Raw genomic sequence first — 24,773 nt, 5'->3', positions numbered from 1 at the left:
GTGGAATAATTATACTGCTTTCTGAGAAGTGATTGTGAAAGAAATTATTAGGAACATACACTGAAAGGTATAAACTAAAGAAGTCCATCCCCAGGAAAACTAATCTTTAATTGCATCATATCCTTATCATAATTAATTAGTATGCACAATTTAAAGTGTTTTTAATAGGCTTTAGGTCAATACAGGAAGCCTGCAGCTTTCAACTGTTGTAATAAGCACCTGTTTTATGCACAGTAGGCTCCTGTACTAAAATCAGATTATTTATTACCATTCCTACTACTTATGAAATACCATTTTATTTAAAACATGAAAAATATTCAAATATATTAAATATTCAAATGAACATTAAGTTGATAGTTTTCAACTGGAAAATAGAAAACTTGTTGGATTTCAGTTATTGTGTGCTGTGTTTATTTTCTTCGTGCCACTTCAGTAAAGCTAGTTTGGCATCTTATACTTTACTGCCTAGTTCATTAATCTTCCATGTTAATTTATGAGATTTAAAATCATAAAATAGCACATGCGGCAACTTCAAGAATGTATTTCACTTAGCTTTTTAATAGCATGCTTTACATTCTTTTTTCACTTCACTTACTTGTATATGTTGTTGAATAAAAATTGAGACATACTTGATTGAAGTACTTAAAGTTACACAGCTATTTAAAATCACTCTTGCCACTTTAGAGCAAATTTTGAATACTAAAAGAAACAACACCAGGGAGGGAATCACAGGATCGATGCAACTGATTACATAAACCTTAATTTTAAAAAGAATAAAATCATGTGGATGCATGAACTTGTAATATTTTCCATTCATTTTTCACAGAGTTCTGGATGTTCAGTCAGTCTAATTTATGAGAATTCCCTTAAGAAATGCCACTGGCATTAACGATGACATTTGTGGGGTGGGGGGTGGAGGGGGGGGGAGGAAAAAAACCCAAAAAACCCATTACACACTGTCTTGAGGATATGTGGTTTCTAGTTCAGTGGGGGCTCAGGGAGGGCAGAGGATGTGTTTGGAGACTTCCGTTCACTAACCATGGAGTATTTATAGTACATCAGGCTAGTGAAAAGTCAAGAGGGAAAACTTTATGCACAACCTCTAAACTGTATAAATGGACCATTGGTCCACTTATAGCTGTTCAGTTGACAAGGAAAATATCCATCAGTATAATACAAACCTTGGATTATTTGTCTCGGTTTCAGCAATTAAGCATATTGATTATTTTTAGTGTTTGCAACCACTTACAACATCCAGTAACACTCTGCATTACTCATAAATTGTTAGACTGTCAAAATTATTAATGAGGGCTCTCTATTTTAAACAATTCTTCAATGTAATGGAAGATGAGTAAGCATGTGTAACTAGCAAATCTGTTTTCATTGCATATATAGGTACCCCATATAATAACAAGAATAAACTCTGTGGTGTTTACACACAAAGTCACAGCAACTCATTTTTTTTCTTGAGTTTTATACATCAGTAGTTCCTTAGCTTTGTCATAGGCACACTGTATTGTTAAAAGGCACTGTGCTATCTCACTTGCTTTCCTGTTTGATAGATGTGATTGCACACCTGGATATGTAGGTGAGCATTGCGATACTGACTTTGATGACTGCCAGGACAACAAATGTAAAAATGGAGCACAGTGCACTGATGCAGTTAATGGATATACATGTGTTTGCCCAGAAGGATACAGGTGAGAAAGATCTGAAGAACAGTACAGACATGTATGCCTTCTGTCAAAGCTGCTTTTTTAAAAAGGAAACTAATTTTTCCTGTTTGTATTTAGTGGCTTGTTTTGTGAGTTTTCACCACCAATGGTTCTACCTCGCACCAGCCCTTGCGATAATTATGAATGTCAAAATGGAGCCCAGTGTATCATAAAAGAAAGTGAACCAATCTGTCAGTGTTTATCAGGCTACCAGGGTGAGAAATGTGAAAAGCTGATCAGTATAAACTTCGTCAACAAAGAATCCTATCTACAAATCCCTTCAGCTAAGATACACCCCCAAACCAATATCACTCTACAGGTAAGATTGTTTGTGTTGCAGATTCAGATCTGGAAAAGAGTGTAAATTACTTTTCATGGTGTGAAAAATTAAGTTGTAAGAAAAATCAAAGTTGTCATTGGCTCACTTAAAGAGCTTTTCACAGTTTGAGCTAAAAATCTAGAAGAGTCTCTGGAATAACTCTGTATTCATATTGAAGTAGATGGGCTTACTGAGAGGAAGAGAAAGATATTTTCCAGGTTGTCCATCAAGGACGAATTTCACAGTGAAGTCGTATACTATGGCAGTAAATTCAGAGATTCATTTCATACAGCATTTTCATTTAATATTTATTTTTAGTTCTTTCTAAGTGTTTCTTTCTTTTACCTAGATTGCTACAGATGAAGACAGTGGGATCCTGCTCTACAAAGGCGATAAGGATCGTATAGCAGTAGAGCTCTACCGGGGTAGAGTGAGGGTCAGTTATGACACAGGATCTTATCCAGCCTCTGCTATTTACAGGTGAACCCAGATGAAACAAATTTTTAACTGAAACAAAACATGTATTAATTCCTTATATCAAAGTCATATTTTTTAAATATATGTTTAAAAGAAATAGATGCAAATGAACATATTGTCAGACATCTAAAACCTATTACCAAAATACATGATTTGGCTTGGAAAATAACTCTAATGCAGATATGTCTGAAAGACAATATATTATTTGATCCACTAAAACTGAGTAAGTTAGCTTTCAGCAGAATATTTATACATTTGTGTAAAGCTCACGTGTGGAAGTAGTGTTTTTTCCATGTCATTACTGCCAAATAATTTCCTAGTGTTCAGGGTAAAGTACAGAAATATACTGCATAAGCAGAAATCAAATGGATGTTTCTCTTCTCTTCTGTGTTAGGCAGTCATATAATGTGGGACTTTTCCCTGGCAAGTGAAGAGAAAGCTAAAAACTTGATTCTGAAAAAAAGGCACTACCCTTGAAAAATAAATGTTTTTTGCTTCCAAAGTCATTAAGAGACAGAATCCACATATGCTTCTGGAGCTTAATTTTTCATGGTTTTTTCAGTCAAATTTCTCTGGTTCTCTGAAAAAATGCCACCTGAATTTATGGGGAGGTTTTATGTTACATTTCAAGAATTTGCAGACAGACATTGCAAGAGTGATCAAAAAGACAACAGGCATCACTTTTTGGCCTTGATTTGCCCTACTGTTGCTATAAATACATTCAGAAGTAAAGGGGAAGTGATAATGAGTTTTTCTTGAATCTCCTTTTTGCTGTATTTACACTTTTTGTGTTGTAAAATTTTATCTACTTGCTGGAGTTTGTAGCAGCTGACCTTCTGCATTCTATTAGGGACATTTCATTGAAAATGATTTTTAGAAATGATTGCACACAAATAGCAATATAAAATCAAAAGCTTGAGTTTATATAGCAGTGAAACAATACTAAACTTTGTTAGGTAATAACACTAAGGGAAATGTGGTTTTAGTAGATTACTAAAAGCATTCCACAGAAAAACCACATGCCTATAAAGTACAATATAAATTTGTTTAGTAAAAACATAGCCTTTTGCAATAAGCATTTTAAGGTTGCTTTTATTTTCTGATCCATTATGTATTTCATAAGGGCGTTTTTAATATTGCATGAAATGGTTTAACATGTGGAAATTGTATATGGGTTTTAATGTTATAAATTTTCATATATTAAAAATAGGATTTTACTTTACAGATTAAAGTATTTACCACAAATTTTAAATTGCATGAAATATTCACTTTTGTTGATAACTACAATTCAAAATAAGATTATTTTAATTTTCTATCTGGAATAGTGCTAAAGAAGAAGTTAGATTATTTTGTCAGGCATTTATTTTTGTTGATATTTATTTTGATAGGTACAGCTGTCAGAATAGGAAGCAATAGGAATTAGGATCATATGTAATTTCAAGTTATTTTCACTCCCATTTGTTTAAACTATCAGGAATACTTCTTCCCATTCATTTATGCATTCTCATAAATTTAATGCTTTCTCCAATATTATTAGAATATAACAGATACTGGTAATTCACTCTTGTCCATTTTATTTGATTGGAAAACAATACTTGTATAGGTAAAATTAAAAACCAGAAATGTAGATGGAATTAATAACAAAATAAGCAATTAACAAACAGTCCCAATTAGGTTAGTGTTACAGAACAATAGAAGCATCTTCCCTACATGGTTGATCTGTTCTTTTGAATTATGTGACAAGTGGAGAATGCAGGCGCAATGAAGAAAGGGATGGGTCATGTAGTGAAGTGTTACAGGGTGACACAGTTGTTTAGTCAAGCAGATACACACTTGTATTATTGTTATTATTATTATCATCATCATCATCATTCCTTTCATTTCAAATAAACATGATGGTAATTTTATAGGAGATATTTGAAAATTGTCATGTAATGGTATGACATCAATGTAATCAAGTCTTTTGCCCTTGAGAGAAGTGCGTACGTTGGAAGCCATGTGTACATTTCCGCATTTGTATCTATGTTTGTGCATCTAGTGATCACTGTACAAGTTAGATATTATTTCATTTTTCTTTCAAGTTCTAGAAAGAAGTATGTTGTAGGACAAGATCTTTTACACATTATACTCTAATTCCTTCATCCTTTCCAACCTATTCTAATTTTTCTAACATGTTTCCAGCCATCCCTGTTTCCAGTTCTTACTGTTTTACCTTCCTAGGATCTTTGTGACATTTTCTGTGCTTTTTAAGGTCTTTTTACCTTTTCACCTATTTATTGCATGCTGTCTTTCTGTACCTTTGTTACCTATTAAAGCTGTTTCCTGTCATGTTTCCTGTCCTTCTTTCAGTCCTTCCATTTTGTTTCTTTCCTCCCTTCCCTCCCTTCATTTTTTCTTAAGCCAGCTAGATCTGGTCATCTTTGCTCAAAAACTGCTCACAGATATAAACTAAATTAACCTACTGATTCACTTTTCCTCTTTCCTATTTTGTCCTTCTCAGTCTCCTCCTTGACTCAATTTCCAGTCCTGTTGTCCTGACAATCCACTACCATCCATTACTCTGAGTCTTGCTGTATTCTAAATATACCTTACTCAGTCCTACCTCTTTCTCTTTTTTTTCTGTAGGCCTAACTTTTGCTTCTTCTGAATGAGAACCACACAGTTGCTTTCCCTGTCCATGTAACCTTGAGCTAGCTAAGGCAATACCTTCCCTTTGAATGGGTGGGCAGGCCCAGATTGAGCAGATACTACTGCAGCCCAAAAGCACAGCTGGAGGAAAGGTGCTGATCATCTGCATGTTGAAATATAGTCAGCATGGATAAAGAATTTAGGGATCTAGCCCTCCAGTTTCTGCAGACTTCCATGTTTTCAAGATTTTAACACCTTGCCTTAGTCGATTTTCAGGATGAGAAATGGGTAGACATGGTGCCAGCTCACTGCCAAATCTCATGACCTGCAAAGCAGAGTTAATAGAAGCATAAGAGATAGGAGTGTGTGTGTTCACTTGCGAAACTATCTGGTCTGTTTAGAAAAATAAAAATCCATTTCAGGAACCATTTGGTGTGGAAAATTTTAAAAGGAACAGTTGAAGCTTACTAGAATTCTAAACAGCTAAAATAATATTGTGAAATAGTGTTGTGGGTTAACCCCAGTAGGCGGCTAAGCACCACACTGACACTCATTCACCTCCCCTTCCACCCGCAGTGGGACAAGGAAAGAGAAAGGGAAGAGTAGAAGTCAAAAAATCATGGGATGAGATAAAACTAGTTTAATAACCAAAGGAAAAGTGGAGGAAGAAAGAAAACAAAACAAATGCTGCAATTGCAGTCACTCCCTATCTCACATAGGTAGACCAATGCTTAGCCAGTTCCCAAGGAAAAGATGGCTAACCTACCTAAACTCCCCCCTCCTCTCCATTTTGCTACTGAGCATAATATTATATGATATGGAACATCTCTTTGGTTGTTGTGGGTCATCTGCCCGGTTGTGTCCTCTCCTAACCTCATGCACACCACTAATCTATTCACTGCAGGGGCAGAGTGAGAAACAGAGGCCTTGACAGCATGCAAATGTTATTCAGCAACAGCTAAAACATTGGTGTATTATCAGCATTGGTTTGGTCACAAATCTAAAACACAGCACCATATCAGCTATTATGAAGAATATTAACTCCATCCGAGCCAGATCCAGGAAAAAAACGTAATGAATTATATAATCAAACAAGTTAATGTGTTTTGTTTTATCAGGGAGATATCAGGAAGACAAAAGAGCGTTTTTAACTCATAATTTTTAACAATGAGGTTAATAACGATTTGGTAGCAGGGTAGATAGTTTGAAAACTAAGGTGGGAAGTTGCTTACAGTGAGAAGGACAGAAAGGAAATTTAAAAAATGGAGAAGTTTATCAAGACATTTACAGATTTCATTAAGGAAGTGAAGATTCATGGATAGTGTAGGAAGAAAAGCAAGACAAGTTGTGCTCCACAAAACAGTGATGAGGTGCCTGAAAAAGAGGCCAATACTTAAAACAAAACTCCAATAGAGAGATTCAAAAAGAAGTTTTATAATAAAAATGGCAGTCAAGAAATGGTATGTTGAAAAGGAGTCAAATGGGAGCTGTAAAGCCTACAGAGGTGCTTGCAGTAGCAACAAAACAAAGTTACAAACATATGATTTAATCATGATAAATATGGAGACTCAAAAGCAACGGCATTCTAGCTGTGGAGTGAATGAGAACTGATTTACCAATAGGAACTGGCTTCCAAAAGAACCATCATCCCAAAACCACTCATCAGTCAATCTGAGTAACAAGATGTGATGTTGGCAGTGCCAATACCAATAAAGAAAATTAATTCATTGGAGAAAGTTATTTGGGAAAAGTTGATCCACTTGAGTTTGTTCTGTCGGGACATCCATTTTTAAAAGTTAAATGATGTTTACACAAAAATACCCCAAACTTTTTCATTCTTTAAACTAGTTTTCATCATATATTTATTGGAAATACGGGAATATTCCTTCCCAAATCATTTTTCTTCTACAGAGTTTGAAAAGCCTTGAATTAGTTTTCCTTACAGCTTTTCATTAGGATCTATGCATTCCGCTCTCATTTCTCCCAATGGGAAATGGGCTAGAAGTAATGTAAGTGCATTGGCAGGAAATATTGCACATATATGCCTTCTGTTTGTTTCCCCTTTAATTTAAATCACCCTTACCTAGGAAGGCTCCTCTCTCTGCAGTAAATTTTTACCAGTAAACCAGTTTAAACTAGAAGCTTTTAATAATCACCCTTAAAAAAGACGCATTCCCTTTACGCATTATGTTTCATTCATCCCTGGAATGACCTCTTGCTATGAAAATGCATGTTCTGTGTTGCTGTCATAAATTTAAATACTATTCTGTGAAAGGCTGAAAAATTGTAAAATAATGCAAGTTTCCTTGGAACAAGAACATAATATTACGTTTTCTTGCTTACTCAAGTCAAGAAGTCATATGCATTTTGATACAGGATTTGTTGAAATGTGTCAAGTGAATCCTGGCACTAGTCTGATTGCTTGATCACAGCAAACAAACCTCTTAATACCTTGATTAGACCTTACTCGTTGGGAATGATGACCTTTTCCTTCCTCCCCATACAACCTTGCGATCCCTCTCCTGCCCACTCCCACAAAGTGTTTATTCTGCCAGTGTCTGCGCTTTCACATAGCTGAGTATGTTAAGCATGCGTGCTGCTATTCAGATCTTTTATCCATATTGAGCTGAGCCTGTCCACATAGTTAGAGTTAGTAATAAATAGCTGAGAAGCTATTTAACGTGTCACAGCTATAACTGACCATGTGAATGCTTCTGGTCTGTTTCAGGAGAAAAGCAGTTAGGTTAATTAAAGCATTGCTAAGGATGTTATAAGGTAATTTGCTTGATTTTTGCCTTGAGATTTAGGAAACTAATCCCTTTCAGCTATACTGCTTTCCTAATGAGAAGACATAACTGACTGTATGACTGTTCAGTCCATCTCAGGCTATCATACAATCACTTCATTTAAATAACTTTTTGCAAAGGCTTAAGCTCACTTATTTGATGGTGCCCTGAAGCAAATAAAGGCTCTCATGGGTATGGTTATAATGTCTGGTCTCTGGACTACATCTCATTGTCATAACATCCGTGCAGCCATACATTCAGCTCTTAATTCTCCAGTGGAAAACAGGGTAGAAGTAATTTAAGTACAATGATATATTCAGTCCCAGAACTGAATAATAATATTCTTCTTTCTCTTACGTACTTAAACTGTGTTCAAGTGCAGGCTGTTTACTCTGCACTTAAACATTTGCTCTGTAGCCACTAAGGCTGGTGGTAAGCACAGGCAACCATTTGTTGTACTTAGTAGCATGTGTAGGCTTGTCCTTACACAGCAAAAGCACCATGCTTGAAACAAGCCTTTTCTGCATGACACCCTTTAGGCATTCTCCTTCTAGTAGGTTCATATCTTATTAGTAAGGGAAGTTAGAAGGAAATAGTATATATAGGTAGGGGGAGGGGTGGGGAAGCATACAGTATTTATTGTACTATCCAGAAGCTGAACACACAGAAATAACCATGCCTAATAAACATAACAAATTACTTTATTGCTAGTATAAGTAGAGCTATCTGGACCAATGATGTGATTTTGTCTGCTAGAACTAAGGTTAGGTGCAGTTCCATATTCAATTAAATAGTAGGTTTCTATATCACTGGAGTCAACTCAGGCCTTCACATTTGCAAAATATGTAAACCCAATACTATGCAACATGTAGGAGACACCCCCCCACACACACATATGCAAGTAAGATCTTGAAATAACATTAGAATCATAGAATAGTTTACGTTGGAAGGGACCTTTAATGATAATCTAGTTCCACTCACTTTGCTGTGGGCAGGGACATCTTCCACTAGATTAGGTTGCGCAAAGCCCCATCCAGCCTGACCTTGAATATTTCCAATGATGGGGCAACTACAACTTCTCTTGCAACCTGTCCCAGTGTTTCACCACCCTCATATTAAAGATTTTCTTTATGTCATCATCTTTTACTTTATAGATTCTAATTTTAGTCTTCATAGATTTATCTAATTTTTATTCTTTATAGATTCAATCTAATCTAAATCTACCCTCTTTTGGTTTAAAAGTTACCTCTTGTCCTATCACTACAGGCCCTGGTAAAAAGTCCCTCTCCATCTTTCTTGTAGGCCCCCTTCAGGTACTGGAAGGCCTCTATAGGATCTCCCTGGAGCCCTCTCTTCTCCAGGCTGAACAACCCCAACTCTCTCAGCCTGTCTTCATAGGAGAGGTGCTCCAGCCCTGTAATCATTGTTGCAGAACTACAAACATTTTTGTGTTCAGCTTCCTGCCTAGTCAACAATCATCTAGTAAACATCAATTGATGTTTAGAATATCATCTATATTTATACAGTTCATTATTTGATGAGGAATAACATTGGTTGAAAAAGGGCTATTAATTTACAATAGATATTATTAATCAAGTGTTACTGAAGGGGTATTATATTGTGTTAGCCATTAAGCGTACATGCATGTCCTTCCTTAAAATCTACTTTTCAGGAGACTGCACTCCTGGAGAAGTTCTGTTCTGAAGCTGCGTGAACTCTTAAATGGGAAGAAGTTCAAAAACTGTTCTAACCAGACCATCAACCTTCTAAAATTAATATTAATATTTATTTTGCAGTGTGGAAACTATTAATGATGGCAATTTCCACATTGTGGAGCTCCTAGCTATGGATCAAATTCTGTCCTTATCCATTGATGGAGGAAGCCCCAAGATAATTACCAATTTGTCCAAGCAATCCACTCTGAATTTTGATTCTCCGCTCTATGTAGGAGGTAAGAGGATCTTACTGCTTCTTACTTACTAATGGTTTCATAGCTAATTTACTCTGGTAACGTGCTAATAAGCGCATGGTAAAAGACTCATTTATTGAGACAATACCTTTAGATGAAACTCCAGCAGTTAATCTCAGTAGATTAAATTCTAACAAATACTATATCCTTAAACTATACCTGTTGCTTTTTTATCAGAATGGATATTTGATGGCTACTGTAAAATTCTGTAATTTTCTACTGTTATGAAGCTTTTTATTATACTGAAAAGTGTGTTTACAATTGTTTAGCTATTTGAAGATTCAGTAATGCCTATTTGGAAAGTGTAGAATTACAGCATTCTGTTTCGATCCTGTTTTATCTCTCTATTTCACTGTACAGGTATCTGCAGGAAATGATAGCAAGGTATAAAACCATGAAGTATAATTTATGTCTGGAGATCTTATTACTTAAGGCTAATAGAATTTATGACATTAGGTAAGAAGGCAACCAGCTGGACAGTTGCCTCACAGTATGTGGCAGTGTTGTTGGGGTTTCTTGTTTGTTTTAAGAAGAAAAAAATGTTTCAGTAAAACCAGTAGTAGGTAACTGTGGAGATAAACTATGTGAAAAATTTTTGATTATTTGCTGCAGTTTATTCTGTAGAACTACGGATTCAAGCCCATTGTTTCAATCAGCAGTTTCTGTTGAATATCTGATGGGCCCACATAATGTAGGTAAAAGTAAGAAACCAGCCACCATTTTGTGCCTTCTTACTGTCCTTGGTAGCAAGTCTAATTTCTTAGTGGTCAGAGATTCATCATGGTTTTTAAATACTACTGATCTTCTACGCGTCTTCATCTTCTACTTAGTTTAACCTTATAGTCTTATAGGAGGCATGTAAAGAGTCCCCTTCTGATCTGTTCTTTCTGTAAAAATATCTACTTTCTTTTTCAACAAATTCTTAAGAACTGTTTTTTTGTCTAAGTTTTTCAGACTTGAGCATCTTGCTACCTTGCAAAAAACTATGCTACCAGTAGCACGTTCATGAGATGCCTATTTTCTCTAGTTAGGTTGCTATTTATCCTCTTTCTAAATATACAGAAAAGCTCAGGGTAGTTGCTTAGATATGTCTCTAATGGGAAAAAAATCAGGAAGCCTCTCTGATACTGATCAAGAATAGTCTATTTCTCCTACAAAACTAGTATAACAAGTGCCTCAGTTACAAGTGGTGTGGGGTAAGTTGACTTTTGTCTCTGAAAATCCCCAATGTATTCCCTTGAAACACCAAAGTTTTTTTGTCAGATCATTTCAGATTTTGTCGTTGCCATCTCCCATCTAAGATGGGAGGAAGTACAAGATAGCATTCAACATTAGTCATCAGCCCCATACCAGCAGAGAAAAGAATTAAAATTATGAAATGTAAGAGCTGCCTTTAAAATTGCTTCATATCATGAATCTTCAAAGGAGGATTGCCTTTTGGAAGCCTATCTACATTTTTTCATGTGTGTCACTTCTGTCGTTTCCATAGTGTCCTATGCCACATTTTCTGGAAGGAATGATGGGCTTTTTTAGATTATAGATTCTAATAAGACACTGTCTACTAGCTTACTTATCTTGCCAACATCAGTTTGTTATTTAATGGCTGCTAAGGCCAATTTTGCTACTTGAAACCTAAGCTTAGTGCAGAATGATCCCTCTGTCTGTAATGGGCATCTTTTGATAAAATGAGGCTAGACTGCTAACTATAATCATTTATTCTATGCAGTACTAATACCTGTTGATTTGTGACATATCCTTGCTGCTTCACCTTGCAGATCTGTGTCTCCATTAGGAGAATCATCCTAACCTGCATCCTCATTTTGAAGTATCAGAAGAAATATTTTTTGGAAATAATCCTTTCCTTTAGTGATTTGATTCCGAAGAACAGGAGTCTTTTTAGATAGATCCTGTGTTCCGTCTATGTCAACTCTTCACATTCAGGCTCCAAGCAGACAATTGTTTCTGCTGTCATAGAAAATGTTGTCTAAAACAGAATGAAAACCATTATTAGAAACACGTTATTACAAAACAAAGTAAAGAAACCAGTAGGTTGATATTCAGGTCTTAAACTTTTCTGTTCTTTGTCTATGTTTATCTATTTATGATCTTTAAAACCCTTGAGACACTTCCACTCTTGTAGCTTTATATTACCCATCTTTTTGAGATTCATTCAATTTTTTCTTATCCAGCTGTATCTAGAATTTGATCACACATTTTCATCAGTTAAGAACTCAAATTCTCACTAGGATTTTATGTAGTATTTTTATCTTTGCCAGAGTCTTACTTTGACACCTATATCATCATGTAGCTTACACTTACTCTTATCACCTTCCTGCTAAAATGGCATTTCTGGTAAGCATCACCTCAGCTGGCAGAATGAAATTCAGACTTGACAGTAAGCCCTTGTATGGTGTTCTCCCTCTCTCTCTGCTTCCCCCCAACTCCCCCACCCCGCCCCACCCCCACCTTTTTATTTAAAACAAAGTTATTCTTGGCTCACAATATTTGCGTTGGTCTGAAACAGGAAATTTAACTTTATTTTTATAGAAATTGCCCTAATTGATTAATACTCCTTTTGTTGTTGTTTTTGACCTTTTCCCAACTGTATGGCTCTCTTGTGTGGTCAGAAAACACACTCTAGATATTCAGTCTTTCTATAACAGATTTCAGTGAGACTTATTGAAAGACCATGGCTTTCTATAAGTCTTAAGGCACAGTCTGTTTCTTCTCAACAACTCTTCAAAGGGGTCATACACTGATACCTCACACTCTTCTCTCAGAAATTGTAGAGCATATTTTACTAGCTGAGTGGCACCTTGTTTCATGGAAGTCACTATTTCTGAGACAGGTAGGACATCAGCTGCTTTTCATTTGTGCCTGCTCTGTTGTAGCAGCTTCTAGAATGAGATATTAATTTTGCCAGTTTTATTGTATGACCGTTATTTAATAGGTGTCCTACCATTTACCTCCTTGAGTAGTAATTTGTTAATTTACCTGCAGTCAAGTTCAGTGACCAAAAGCTTAAAGCAGAGTGGGAACTTTCTTACCTTCCTGAAAACAGAGCTGAAATATTTGTCTGCATCATTTCTATAGCAGTTCTTTCTTAACTGATAAAGAACCTTTATCTAATAATTATCTAAGAAATATTGCTAAAGAATATAAGCAGGTTTTGCACACACTAAGTCTTGTAACATTTGGTAACTTGCTAGAAGCAGCAAAAAGTGGATAGGGTAAAAGCTTATTTATATGCTTGCATTGTGTTTCCAAATGTCTTCCATATTAGAGATTATAGACAAAAATTCCCCAAATCATATGGGAGATATATTATATTATCTGATTTCATACATGCTTATACGGTTCCCAGAAATCATATCTATAAATTTGCTGACCTTTACAAGTATAACATCTAGTTTAGTGTTGCATTGGTGTACTTAGTTTTATTCAGCTTTTATTTTTGCAGTGGATCTATTCTGCTATTAGAGATCTTAAGCCACATTGCCTAAACGTTTTTTGCTGAGTGTTGCTTTCAAGGGAGAAATCATGGTGAAGAGGTTCTGATGACTGTTCCTTGTCTCTGGATTTTGAGAATATGGCAAATATTTTTGAGGAAATTGAAAATAATGATTGTTTGCTGTCTGAATCCTTTAATATAATAGTCCTATACTTAGCTGATAGGATCAACGACGATTATGCTCTTCAGCAGTGTGGGTGCAGTATTGTTCGTTTCTATAATCACTGAAGCTTAGCACAAATGAAATTACAATAACCTCTACATGAAAGACAGGTCTACTTCATTAGGATGCATAGCACTTCTGCATTACACTTAACTGGTCAGAGTAACTATATAAAACCATTACAAGTATCAACTTACATGGTTAAGGAGCAACTATGCAGAACATTACTCCTTTCTGTTGCTATCTAAGTACCAGAATGAAAATTGTTAATTTTGCCTGGGAATAAACCTGTACAGCTAATAAGCATATATATTTTCAAGTAAACAGATCCTTTTCTAATGCTCAGTATGCTTTGATTTCCTTTATTTAGTAGTCTCAGGAGGTATTTAGGCATTTTTGTATTCATTATTTGAATGTAATATCTTAAGAACTAACTAATATAAACCAATATGTTGGCAATAAGTTAAGAAAAAGAAAAGCATGAGGTAGGAGTAGAAGAAACTTATTTTTACATGAAAACAATATTTAATAGTAATGTTTGTCTGAATTAGTCTTAAATGATTAACTGATCACAGCAGGATAACTGCATCACTTATACCTAATTACACTTGTAACAATTATAGACTACAACAGAGGAATTATTTTGAAAATGGTCAACATCAGGGGCATTTGCACTATCTAGAAATATCTACACATAAGTACGTTAATGTTGAATTATTATTTACTACCTTTGTTTTACATTATAATGGCAAACTCTGAGTGGCTTTTTTATTAATGTGGTTTTTTTTTTAATGGATCTTCATTCTGTTGAGCTTATCTTTCCAAGTATTTTCACTAGCAAATTTTCATATTTGAAATATGTATTCCAACTCCAAATTGATGAGCTGGTCCTGCTAAATGTTCTGCATTTGCGTACCTTAGCAGCTTACAAAAAATCATCTGTCAGCTGCAAAATTTCAACAGCTTTTGTGTTACCAAGATTCAGAAAGTACTGGACTTTGCATTAGGTCAAAACCAGGCGTGTGTCTGAACCTCTTCACATTGTGACCTTCCTATGTGAAGTCCTATATACATCTCTTTAGCTGGACCTAGAGACTTAAGGGTTTGGAGCTGTTTTACATGCATGCTTGGCAACCAGAATAATTTTCAAATACTAGATCATTGCTCATGGTTGTAGGCTGAATAGCTAAGAAAAATTGATGAAGAAGAAATATTTCTTTAAAAATGTTTTAAAAATAGATAAAATGGTGCAGAAAGTTTTACCAAAGATTACACTGATTATTTGCTATTATTAATTTCCTAGGTATGCCTGTGAAAAATAACATAGCAGCTTTACGCCAGTCTCCAGGACAGAACGGCACCAGCTTCCATGGTTGCATCCGTAATCTATATATCAACAGCGAACTCCAGGACTTCAGAAATGTGCCACTACAAGTGGGAATTCTGCCAGGCTGCGAGCCTTGTCATAAGAAAGTTTGCGTGCATGGAACATGCCATGCTACCAGCCAGTCAGGCTTTTCCTGTGAGTGCGAAGGAGGATGGACTGGACCCCTCTGTGATCAACAAACTAATGACCCATGTCTTGGAAATAAGTATGTCCTTCCTCAAAACAGAACAGTAGTATAATATGCATATACATCCCCTGTTGTGTATTTTTTCATAGAAGTTCACACTTTTTTCAGCAAGAAACAAAATATCCTGGGCATGTAAAAGTGAAAACAGTGTCCAGGTTAAAGTATATTCTTAATGACTAAAAAGCCCCAGTTCAGGGGAGCAGATACACACATCTCACTGAAGTTCTGCCTCAAGCCTGGGAAGTGCTCTTACACACTCTGTATGGGTCTGTAATGAGTTATATTGATGCAAGTGTTGGTATGACACTTGGTACAAAAATCATTTAAAAGAAGTTGCAAATGGAAAAAAATCTGTTTGCTTATTTATAATTGTATAAAATGACAAAATACAATTCTTATTCTCTATTGTGTTTTAAAAACTTGATACAATACATATATGTAATATTTTTATATTTTTACAGTACCCCAGGTTTTAGCAGGAAAACAGATTTCTACCTTTATGGTAAACTTCTGTTTAAGTCTCTGTGTATTAATTCTTTTTGCTGATTTGACTAGAACATTTTAGGTTGGACATTTTATGTATGGTTTTAGAGAGGGTCATTTGTATAAGTGTAGAGGGACAGCAAAAGATATGTATATATGAGAGTATCAATATCTATATGTATTCATCTTTAAAATCTACTATAGAGACAGATTCAATTTTTTGTCTCATGTTCTCCCAGCACAAGAAGGTCAGAAACTTCAGAAGTTCAAAGTTTTCCAGAATTTATTGGTCATGGGCAACAAAATGTCATTCTGTTTGCCCTTACCACTGTCCTTACTACAGTTCTACAGTTCGGCAAATGTGTGTGTGTATATATATGTATTTTTTTTTTTTTTTAAGAGTAAAGAAAGCCTGCTTGGATCTTTTGGCTGCTGCTTTTTCAGGGCTCTGGTGTGACTTTTGAGGATCAGTGGCCTGAGTTTGCTTAAGAGATTCTAATAAGATGATTTTCAATTCACATATAAAATGATGTTTAAGTGATCTTTTCACATAGTGTGGGTGTAGAGTCTGACCCTTTACAGCTTTATACACCAGTTACCATGTCTTACAGTGCAGTTAGCATTCTTTACATTGGCTATGGACTCTCAGTACTATTAAGTTTTGAACTCTTCCCAAAGCTACAGCAGTGAATTTTTGAGGAATATCATTATAGCATTTCATTGTTTGTGGGTCTTTTTCTTATCCTGTCCTCTTTTCACAGTAAGTTAAGACATAAAGGAGGTCACAGCAGATTAAAAAATACAAATGTGAGGTCTATACTTGAGGAGTCAAAAATAACATGGAACTGAACCACCAAGTTCTATAATAAGAAAAGCCAAAGAATTTCTTTGAAGTGTCCTTGAAAAATTAGATTCTGTATAGGTTCTCATAACTACACACATCAGCACCCAAACAGAGTGCTTTTTGCAGTAGATTAGAAAACTTGGCAAGTATCAGATACAGGCATATCGGAGGGAGAATTAAGTGAGCACAACATTAGTATTTTGTAAGCTCTTGAAAGTATTGGGTTTGTTTCAGCTGTAGACAGTGCTGTGAGCTTTTAGGAAAGAAAACCAAATCAAAATTGTTTATCTGGAGTGAAGGTGGGGGTTTTTGTTCTTTAGTTCCTGGGTATTTTGATTCTGTATTTCTTGATTAATCTCTAAAATCAGTCTATTGAATAGATGCATTTTGCCCATCTAATACAGTATAACATTCCACTTTTATCTGAGAAGCAGAGTAGTCATGATCTCTGTTTTGAAAATGCAGGGGATCTTTCAGCAATCCCTGCACACTGTGAAAAGGCATAAGGCTTACATTTATTTTACCTAAATCCAGGTGCTTGACTTAGGAACTTAGTGACCAAAGTCTGCTGTATAGTCAGTAAATTTCTAAAAATTTCTAAAGAGTAAATTAGACCTCAAGTGGTCTAATTACCCTCTGGAAGAGCTCATTTCTCTCCATGACTTTGTGGGGAGCTTATGGCAGTTACACATCTAACTTGAGTGCCTGACATAGGTACCTAAAATTAGATAAGATGAAACTGTGCCCAAGTTTGCACTTAGCCTGATGTTCCTTTCAGTACAGTCTGAAGATGAAATTTAGGGCTTCAAAGAATGAGTGGGAGCAAAAGTATAAGAGTTGGCATAATCTAAGATTTAATTATCTTCTAAGTCAAGCAGAACTTTACCAAAGACCCTGACACAGACTGCTTTGATATCTAAAACAGCCTGTATAGGGTATGACGTGATGTCAGCGTCACCTGAGTAACTTCATAGATCAGATGTCCTAAAACTAGGTTTTTGTAAATGGAGAATAGATCAAATGCTGAACATAAAAGAAACAAAAGCCATCTGCCCTGTGATGCTGTCTAAGCCTTCAATTTTGAGTTGCTTAATCTAACAGTCCTGGAATATCAGACTTCAACCACAGGAACAAGATGAAATTTTTTAGGGAACATAGTTGCTTCAGAAATAAAGACTCTTGCATAACAGGGAACTTGGAGGTGCTTAAACTATTATTTAAGTTTTATATTTGTAGTTTTTAATCTCAAACTGGGTTTGTGAATGGAGGCTATGTGTTGTGCCTTCCATTTAAATATCCTGTGATGAGACTGACTTCCTGCACTGTTTTTCTTCCAAGTTACATCATGCCTAAGGCATTTGCACAGAATTAATGGTACAGATGGAGAAGCGTAATGTAGATTTCATTGATGAGTGGAATTTGGTGATATATATGAAATGAAACAGTTTTAAATAGTTGATGCAAGTTTGCCAAAGTTAAAAACTGTTATGCATTCTTTTCAGTTTTATCAAATATCTTACTCCACTGAAGGAGTAGAGTAAAAAGCAAAGTTTCCAGAAATACAGACTTTGTTCTCTAAAAAAATTTCAAAATGAGATGTTGTTCTTAACAGAACTCTTCTTTTACTATGAAATGCAGTTTTATATGAATTTTTGCTATCTTCAAATTCATAGGATCATAGTTTGGGTGAAAAGGGAACTTAAACATCACCTAGTTCCAACCCCCCTGCCATGGGCAGGGACACCTTACACTAGACCAGGTTGCTCAAAGCCCCGTCCAGCCTGGCCTTGAACACTTCCAGGGATGGAACTGAAATTGAAACTGACGGCATCGAAACAAAGGATTTTATTTTAGATAGAATGGGGATTATATATATTTTTTTTAATCTAAAGCTATTCATTTACTTATATATTTATTTAGGTGGCTGCTGTAACCTACTAAGGAGGTTGTGGGCTCAGAGGTCTTACAACACAGACAGGAGAAACATTAGGAAGGGAGACCTTGAACATCAGGATTGCATTCCTCCCTACAGGGTAATCTTCACTGTGGTCTCCCTAGGAAACACTACATAGATAGGATACTTGTCTATCAAGACAACAGTTAATAACATTATTTCTAGGAAGAAAGTTACTGACCCTGAGCCACCAAATAAATGAACAAAAGGAAGTGATTTTATTCCAAGTCATTGGTGATGTTTTCAGAAGACGAATTGCCCTAATCTTCAGCTTCCACCTAGGAATAATTAAATATCCTCCTTTTGGGAAACACCACCTCTCTCTCAAGGGAAGACCAGCTAGGTGTTCCCATACTACTGTACATCAGAACTTAGCAGATGCAGCTTAACTCACAGCCTTTTTTGTCGTAACAGCAAGATTTGAGCCTACCATAAATGTTTACCAAAGATCAACTGAGAGCAGCTAGTTTAATCACTTGGGTGAGACCTGATAATAAGTAACCTTATTTAGTGTGAGTTTCTGCATGGGTACCAGATGAATGCAGATGGCTTTCAGTGACGTGAAGACCTGCCTCACAGATTCTATGACCACACTACTAGCAGTTGGTAATGCAGACTAATATGTTTGAAGGGGGAGCATGTCTTCAGTTTTGAAACTGCTATTGCTTTGGTCATAAAGTGTCAGTTAGGAAGTGCCTGACCTGTCTTTGTGCTGGGAGCCTCATACTTCATGAGTAACAATATGTTTTTTTTCAAATGATACAAGAACCAGAATTTCAGGTGGAGTATCCTTTTTCTCTACTTAATTCCACTGGGTTACATTTGGGCTTGATTTTGCTGTATTCTTCTCAAAAGCATGCTGAAAATTTCGGTAGCCAGGAAATGTTGGGTTTAATAACTGGCCTATAAAAGTCTTCCATAACACATCTACAGTGGCTGTTTTCTGGTGAGATAGAGCTCTGTACTGCAGCTTGTTCTGTGTAAACCTGCATACCAATTATAAACCACTTCACTGCATCTCACTGAAAAAGTCCATTAGAAACAAAAGCAATTTCTTCTGAGTACAGTCCAAAGTATTTGTAGTTAATGTTGCTTAGCCTGAACTTTGATGAATAATTTATTTTTATTCTCTTGGGCTTGTTTCCCCTGTAGATGTGTGCATGGTACCTGCTTGCCGATCAATGCATTTTCATACAGTTGTAAATGCCTGCAGGGACATGGGGGAGTCCTCTGTGATGAAGAGGAAATGCTGTTTAACCCCTGCCAATCCATCAGGTGTAAACATGGCAAATGCAGGCTTTCAGGACTTGGGAAACCATATTGCGAATGCAGCAGTGGATACACGGGGGACAGCTGTGATAAAGGTAAAAAAAATATGTTAATGTTGTTGTTTTGGTCTTAGAAAAGAGGGTTTTTTTATTAAAACATGAACAGCCAAAAACATTACCAATTTTTTTTCCCCACAACACACACATTTGTTGCTTTTTTTTTTACCATAAGAATTTATCTCAGTGAGAGAAAAATCAAACTTTTCCCATGAATTTGTTTACATTTTGAGGATTTTTTCATCAAATGTTTTGCTTTGAAAACATTTCTCTTTTTTACCTTTATTCAAAAACACATTTTTACTATATTTAACTGTTACCTTTTACCTGCTGTATCTTTCTGTATTTATTGTTTCTCTGCCTTCTGCAACTGAGAAGCCAAATCCAATGATTCTGCTCCTAGTTTTATCACAAACTCTACTTTTGACCTCTCAGCTTCAACTGATTTATCACAGCGAATTATGCAGGTGAGATGGATGAAAACAGGATGACTTTTCCCCCTACCTTTTTCTTTGTCCTTTGCCTATCAAAGCTCTCCCCCTCCCTCTCTTTCCCTTACCCCAGATGGCATTTATTTTGTATTGTACATAGATGTGAATAGAATAGAAGAATATGGTTGTGGAACTTCTAACAGATGTCTTATTTTTAGCTGGTTTTATACCTTAGTAATTTATGAAGTTAGTGGACTGTAACTTGTTTTAAATAAGAGTTTGAATAATATTAAACTCCAGGTCTAATAAATTAAATTGCATGCTCTCTGAAACATTTCACTATGGTAAATAGAACCAGCTGCAAGCAATGTAGGAATAGAAGATGTGTATTTTTATAAAACAGGAAAAGATTTAAGCTTCCAATTTTCTTGTCATTGTAATAGCCTTGTATTTATGGTTTACTACACATAATACAACCTTTACTGAGAATAGGAGGTATAGGAAATAAAGCTCAGCATTAATCAAATTATGTTTCGTAGAACCACTAGTTTCTAATAGAGAGGCCGAGTCAAACTTTAAAACACCAATCCCAACTGCAATTAGAAACACAGCATCTTCCTTAGCGACATCAACGATTCTTTGACCTGTGTCTCAAAAGTGCATCTCTTATTTTAAATACTGTTTTCTGCAGAAATCTCTTGTCGAGGGGAACGAATCCGAGATTACTACCAAAAGCAGCAAGGGTATGCTGCGTGCCAGACGACCAAGAAGGTATCGAGACTAGAATGTAAAGGAGGATGTTCAACCGGGCAGTGCTGTGGACCACTAAGAAGCAAGAGACGGAAATACTCTTTTGAATGCACTGATGGGTCATCATTTGTGGACGAGGTTGAAAAAGTGGTGAAGTGTGGCTGTACAAATTGTCTCTCCTAAGTGTCCCTGTCACACTTGTCTTTTGAAAATGTTGTATACTTATTGACCGTGTCGGACTAATTAATGCTTCATAGTGGAAATATTTGAAATATATTGTAAAATACAGAACAGACTTATTTTTATTATGAGAATAAAGACTTTTTCTTCATTTGAAAAGATTCAAGTGCTTGAACTGAGACTTCTCATAACCAAGAGGAGCTTTGAAGAAAAAAAAAAAAAAAAAAAAAAAAAGACCTGGTAACATTGCAACAGAGATGGGAAACTTTTAACTGCTTTTAACATGGATTCTTCTTTATAACATGCTGAAGATACACTGACACTATACACATGTGACTTTCAGCTTAACAGCTCAGAGGTGAAATATTGACCAGAACATAAGGCTTGTTTTTTCACTTTCGTATCGGTATATTTTATTGGCTTGGCAGACCATACCAATCACTTACCTATGGATGAGGAAGCATTACAAGTGAAAAGAATCAGATTATGCAGAAATAACAATTGTATGAAATACGTTTTATCTTTTGGAATTATTAAGCATCTTGAGAAGATGGGGTCCCATTTAACGGATGGGAAATGGGAGATATGAGAATATACTATAATCCTGAAATCTCCTGATGATGTATACTTTTATGTCAGCATGTTAGGAAAAGAAGCATAAAAAAGTGTTTATCTACCCTTTTCCAGTATTAATTTTTTGTAATATAAATGTTTGGGGATGATAAAAATAGATTATTGATGGATAAATTAGTAATAATATGGATTTCTGTTTCTATGAGTTCTAAACAACTCTATACAGTATTCAGTTTCATTGAGAAATATTTATTGTATCAAAGTACATTGTACTTAACCCCTTTAGGCGATCCCTTTTACTGTTTTTCAATGCTTTAATATATATTAATTTATATTTGTCCCAGTATTTTTGTATTTTTTTTTAAAGGACTTAAAAATCAGGATTTTTTGCAATAGAACTAACGTAGCATGTCGTCTTGGGGTAAATGTTTTCGGTCTTTTTCCTCTCCTTCCCCTTCCTTTTTTCTTTTCCTTAGAATCTGACCACTTGGTGTCACTGAATCTGAAAGTGATGACAATCTGCAGTTTTCACGTACAGCAGATATTCAGGACACCTTCCAAGAACCCATAATGTATGACAGAAAATGTTTTTACACTAGGTGGCAATTGTAGAGAAGTTGATTTTCCCTATATACAGTACTTACAGAAAATAAGGTGGCATGTAGAAAATGACATTAGAAGGTAGATCTTTATAAATTAATATTCCCATGGAGCTCTTTACCTTTTTTATAAAAAAGAAAAAAAAAAAAAGGCTGTGCTATCAAGAACTGTGACTTTCCCCAAATAATAAAACTACTTCACTGCCCTAATGTTCCCCACGTTAACATGTTGCTGCTAAATTATAATGTAGAATTGGTAATCAATAGTGGGTTGTGTTCTTCTTTCAGTAAAACCCAGGGTACCCTGTAAAAATGCAGATGTTTTTCAATTTTATTTTATTATTTTTTTTACAAAAAAGTTAGATGTACATGTGTAATGCAGTGTGCTTTGTCTTATTTGGACTGATATCAGTAATGCTACTGATGTTTGTAAATTAAACAGATATTTACTTCATTAACATCTTTTATTTGTATTCTTCTGAGAAGTTTAAATTGTCTATCAGCCTTTAATTAAACATTTGTAGTTGCATAGAATATTTGGTAAAAACCAGAATAAAACCCAACCCTAGATCTAGTGTATTCATTGCTGAAAATCTGAAGAAGGAATTAACTTGGGATTATTACACCTACAGGCGGTGACATCTGAAAATGTTGGCTCATTACAAACACAGCTGAACTCATACCAAAATTAACGAAAGGCTTCTTATAAGTACACTGCATGAAAAGGCAAACTGAATCTCTCCTAATATTTTAATGGTTATCCAAACGACAATTTGACAGCTCTTTTAGCAAGTAATTTGATTCTTCAGAGGGATTAATTGTCACTAATCTTGGACTAAGTATTTGAAATTTAAGCAATTGGATGGGATGATACTTAAGCAGGTTTCTCTTCTGTAATATAATTTTTACAGAAAATTCTGTATTTATTTTACTTAGTCTGCTTTAGAATTTGTCTGAATGTGCAATGAAACAGCCTTTGGCGTGAGGCCACCTTTGCAGTTTGTATGACTTCTAAATATTCTTCTGTAAATACGGGTAGCTTTGAGGAAAAAAAAGGCATTTTTGCATAACAGTACTTACATAGCATTCTTGGTGAAACAGTATTATTTTTCTGTGTATGATCAAAATCCCTGTACCAAGTATCTGGAGTTGGACTGCTCTGTCCTCATACTGACAGAGAAAAAGGAATTTTGCGCTGTATTCAGGCAATGCTAGCAGCTACTGGGGATCCTGAGGCCAGCAAGACAGGGCCTTTTTGTGGTCTTTAAGCAGAACCAAACAAAAACTTAAAACAAAAAACAAACAAACAAAAAAAGAAAACCCCAGCAAACAAAAAAGAAAACAAAACAACAGAAAAACCCCAACAAACAAACCAAACCAAACCAAAAAAAAACCCAAACCCCAACAAAAAACAACTTTGGCACCTACCCCTCTGGAGGAATATAAGGCACCTACATAAAACAGTGACTCAGCTCACACCTTAAAAACCCGAGCAGCCCTGTATTCTCACCACTGGAAGTCCTTCAGCACCAACAAGGTGTGTTACTCTGCATGACGAGAGAACTTTTCTCAGTGAGATGAGTCACCCTGAAACCTTTTTGCCTAAATCAAGTTTCTCGTTATATTGCTGTAATAGGCTGCCTTCTGCTTACATTCGCCAAAAGAGAAATGGGGATCTGAGGGAACTGTAGCTTTAAACATAGCTAACCAGTGGAGAATTTAGTTCAGTGCAGAACACTCCAGACACGTAGGTCTTCATTCAAAAACATGTTATACACCTTTTAACACAGCGCTCGGGGATTAGGTTTCTCTCCTAGGGTCAGAGGAGAGAATGTATGAGAGGAATCACTCATGCAGTCTGCTTTGAATGTATTGAATCGAATGCATAAAAACCATTGGGTCTGAAGGATACAAATCAGTACGGTGACCAAGTTGCTCCCTTTGAGTTAGCACTACGTACAATTCAAATTCTTTTTTAATTAGGAACCAAGAAAACTGAAACTTGACAATGCCGTCATTTTCTGCCAATATTCTTAAAAGCTGTAAAAGAGAAAGCACATGAATAGTGCTTAATTTGTACTGGTTCATGCACAATTCATACTGTCATCTCACAGATGACAAAAATGTGAAAAAGCATGAAAAAAAGACCACTCAAATTAAATAGTAACAAGTCACTGCTTTTTTGTTAACATTGAAAGTCAATTCAGAATAGGCACTATCACACATGGAACCAGATTCTGCAGTCTGCATTAAAGCTTCGGGGGGAGATGGATATGTGAGTTGTAGAAATACTGGTTTAAGCAAACAAATGATGGGCTTTGAACAAGCTTTGAGAAATACAGTTTATTTTCTAAGCTCTATTGTAGTAACAGTTTTGTCTTGTATCCAGAATACTTTGCATTGCCATATGGGGATATTATGAGCTTCTGTATTACAAGAATCATGGTAATATGATGATGCTTTCTGTAGATGCCACAGTCAATATGATATTC

At 35.6% G+C, this 24,773-nt stretch overlaps 1 protein-coding gene across 18 annotated transcripts in view; it reads left to right on the top strand.

The window, feature by feature from the left end:
- The window catches only part of SLIT2 (slit guidance ligand 2), a 266,529-nt gene extending 243,550 nt beyond the window's left edge, over positions 1-22,979 (top strand). For 9 of the 18 annotated variants that reach the window (XM_055700664.1, XM_055700661.1, XM_055700670.1 and 6 more), the window contains 7 exons: positions 1,563-1,700; positions 1,794-2,034; positions 2,384-2,514; positions 9,722-9,876; positions 14,872-15,160; positions 19,576-19,787; positions 20,871-22,830. In XM_055700664.1, coding sequence (XP_055556639.1) covers positions 1,563-1,700; positions 1,794-2,034; positions 2,384-2,514; positions 9,722-9,876; positions 14,872-15,160; positions 19,576-19,787; positions 20,871-21,112 — 1,408 coding nt within the window. In that variant the 3' untranslated portion in view covers positions 21,113-22,830. Of the gene's footprint in view, positions 1-1,562; positions 1,701-1,793; positions 2,035-2,383; positions 2,515-9,721; positions 9,877-14,871; positions 15,161-19,575; positions 19,788-20,126; positions 20,216-20,870 lie in introns of those variants that run through there. The other 9 variants (XM_055700674.1, XM_055700667.1, XM_055700669.1 and 6 more) reach the window with 7 other exon arrangements.
- The last annotated feature ends 1,794 nt before the right edge of the window (positions 22,980-24,773 follow it).

This window comes from Falco cherrug, chromosome 1 (assembly GCF_023634085.1).
Source record: "Falco cherrug isolate bFalChe1 chromosome 1, bFalChe1.pri, whole genome shotgun sequence".
Classification (NCBI taxonomy): Eukaryota; Metazoa; Chordata; class Aves; order Falconiformes; family Falconidae; genus Falco; species Falco cherrug.
The sequence above is the reverse complement of the archived record's forward strand: the minus strand, read 5'-3'. Positions and strand labels throughout refer to the sequence as shown.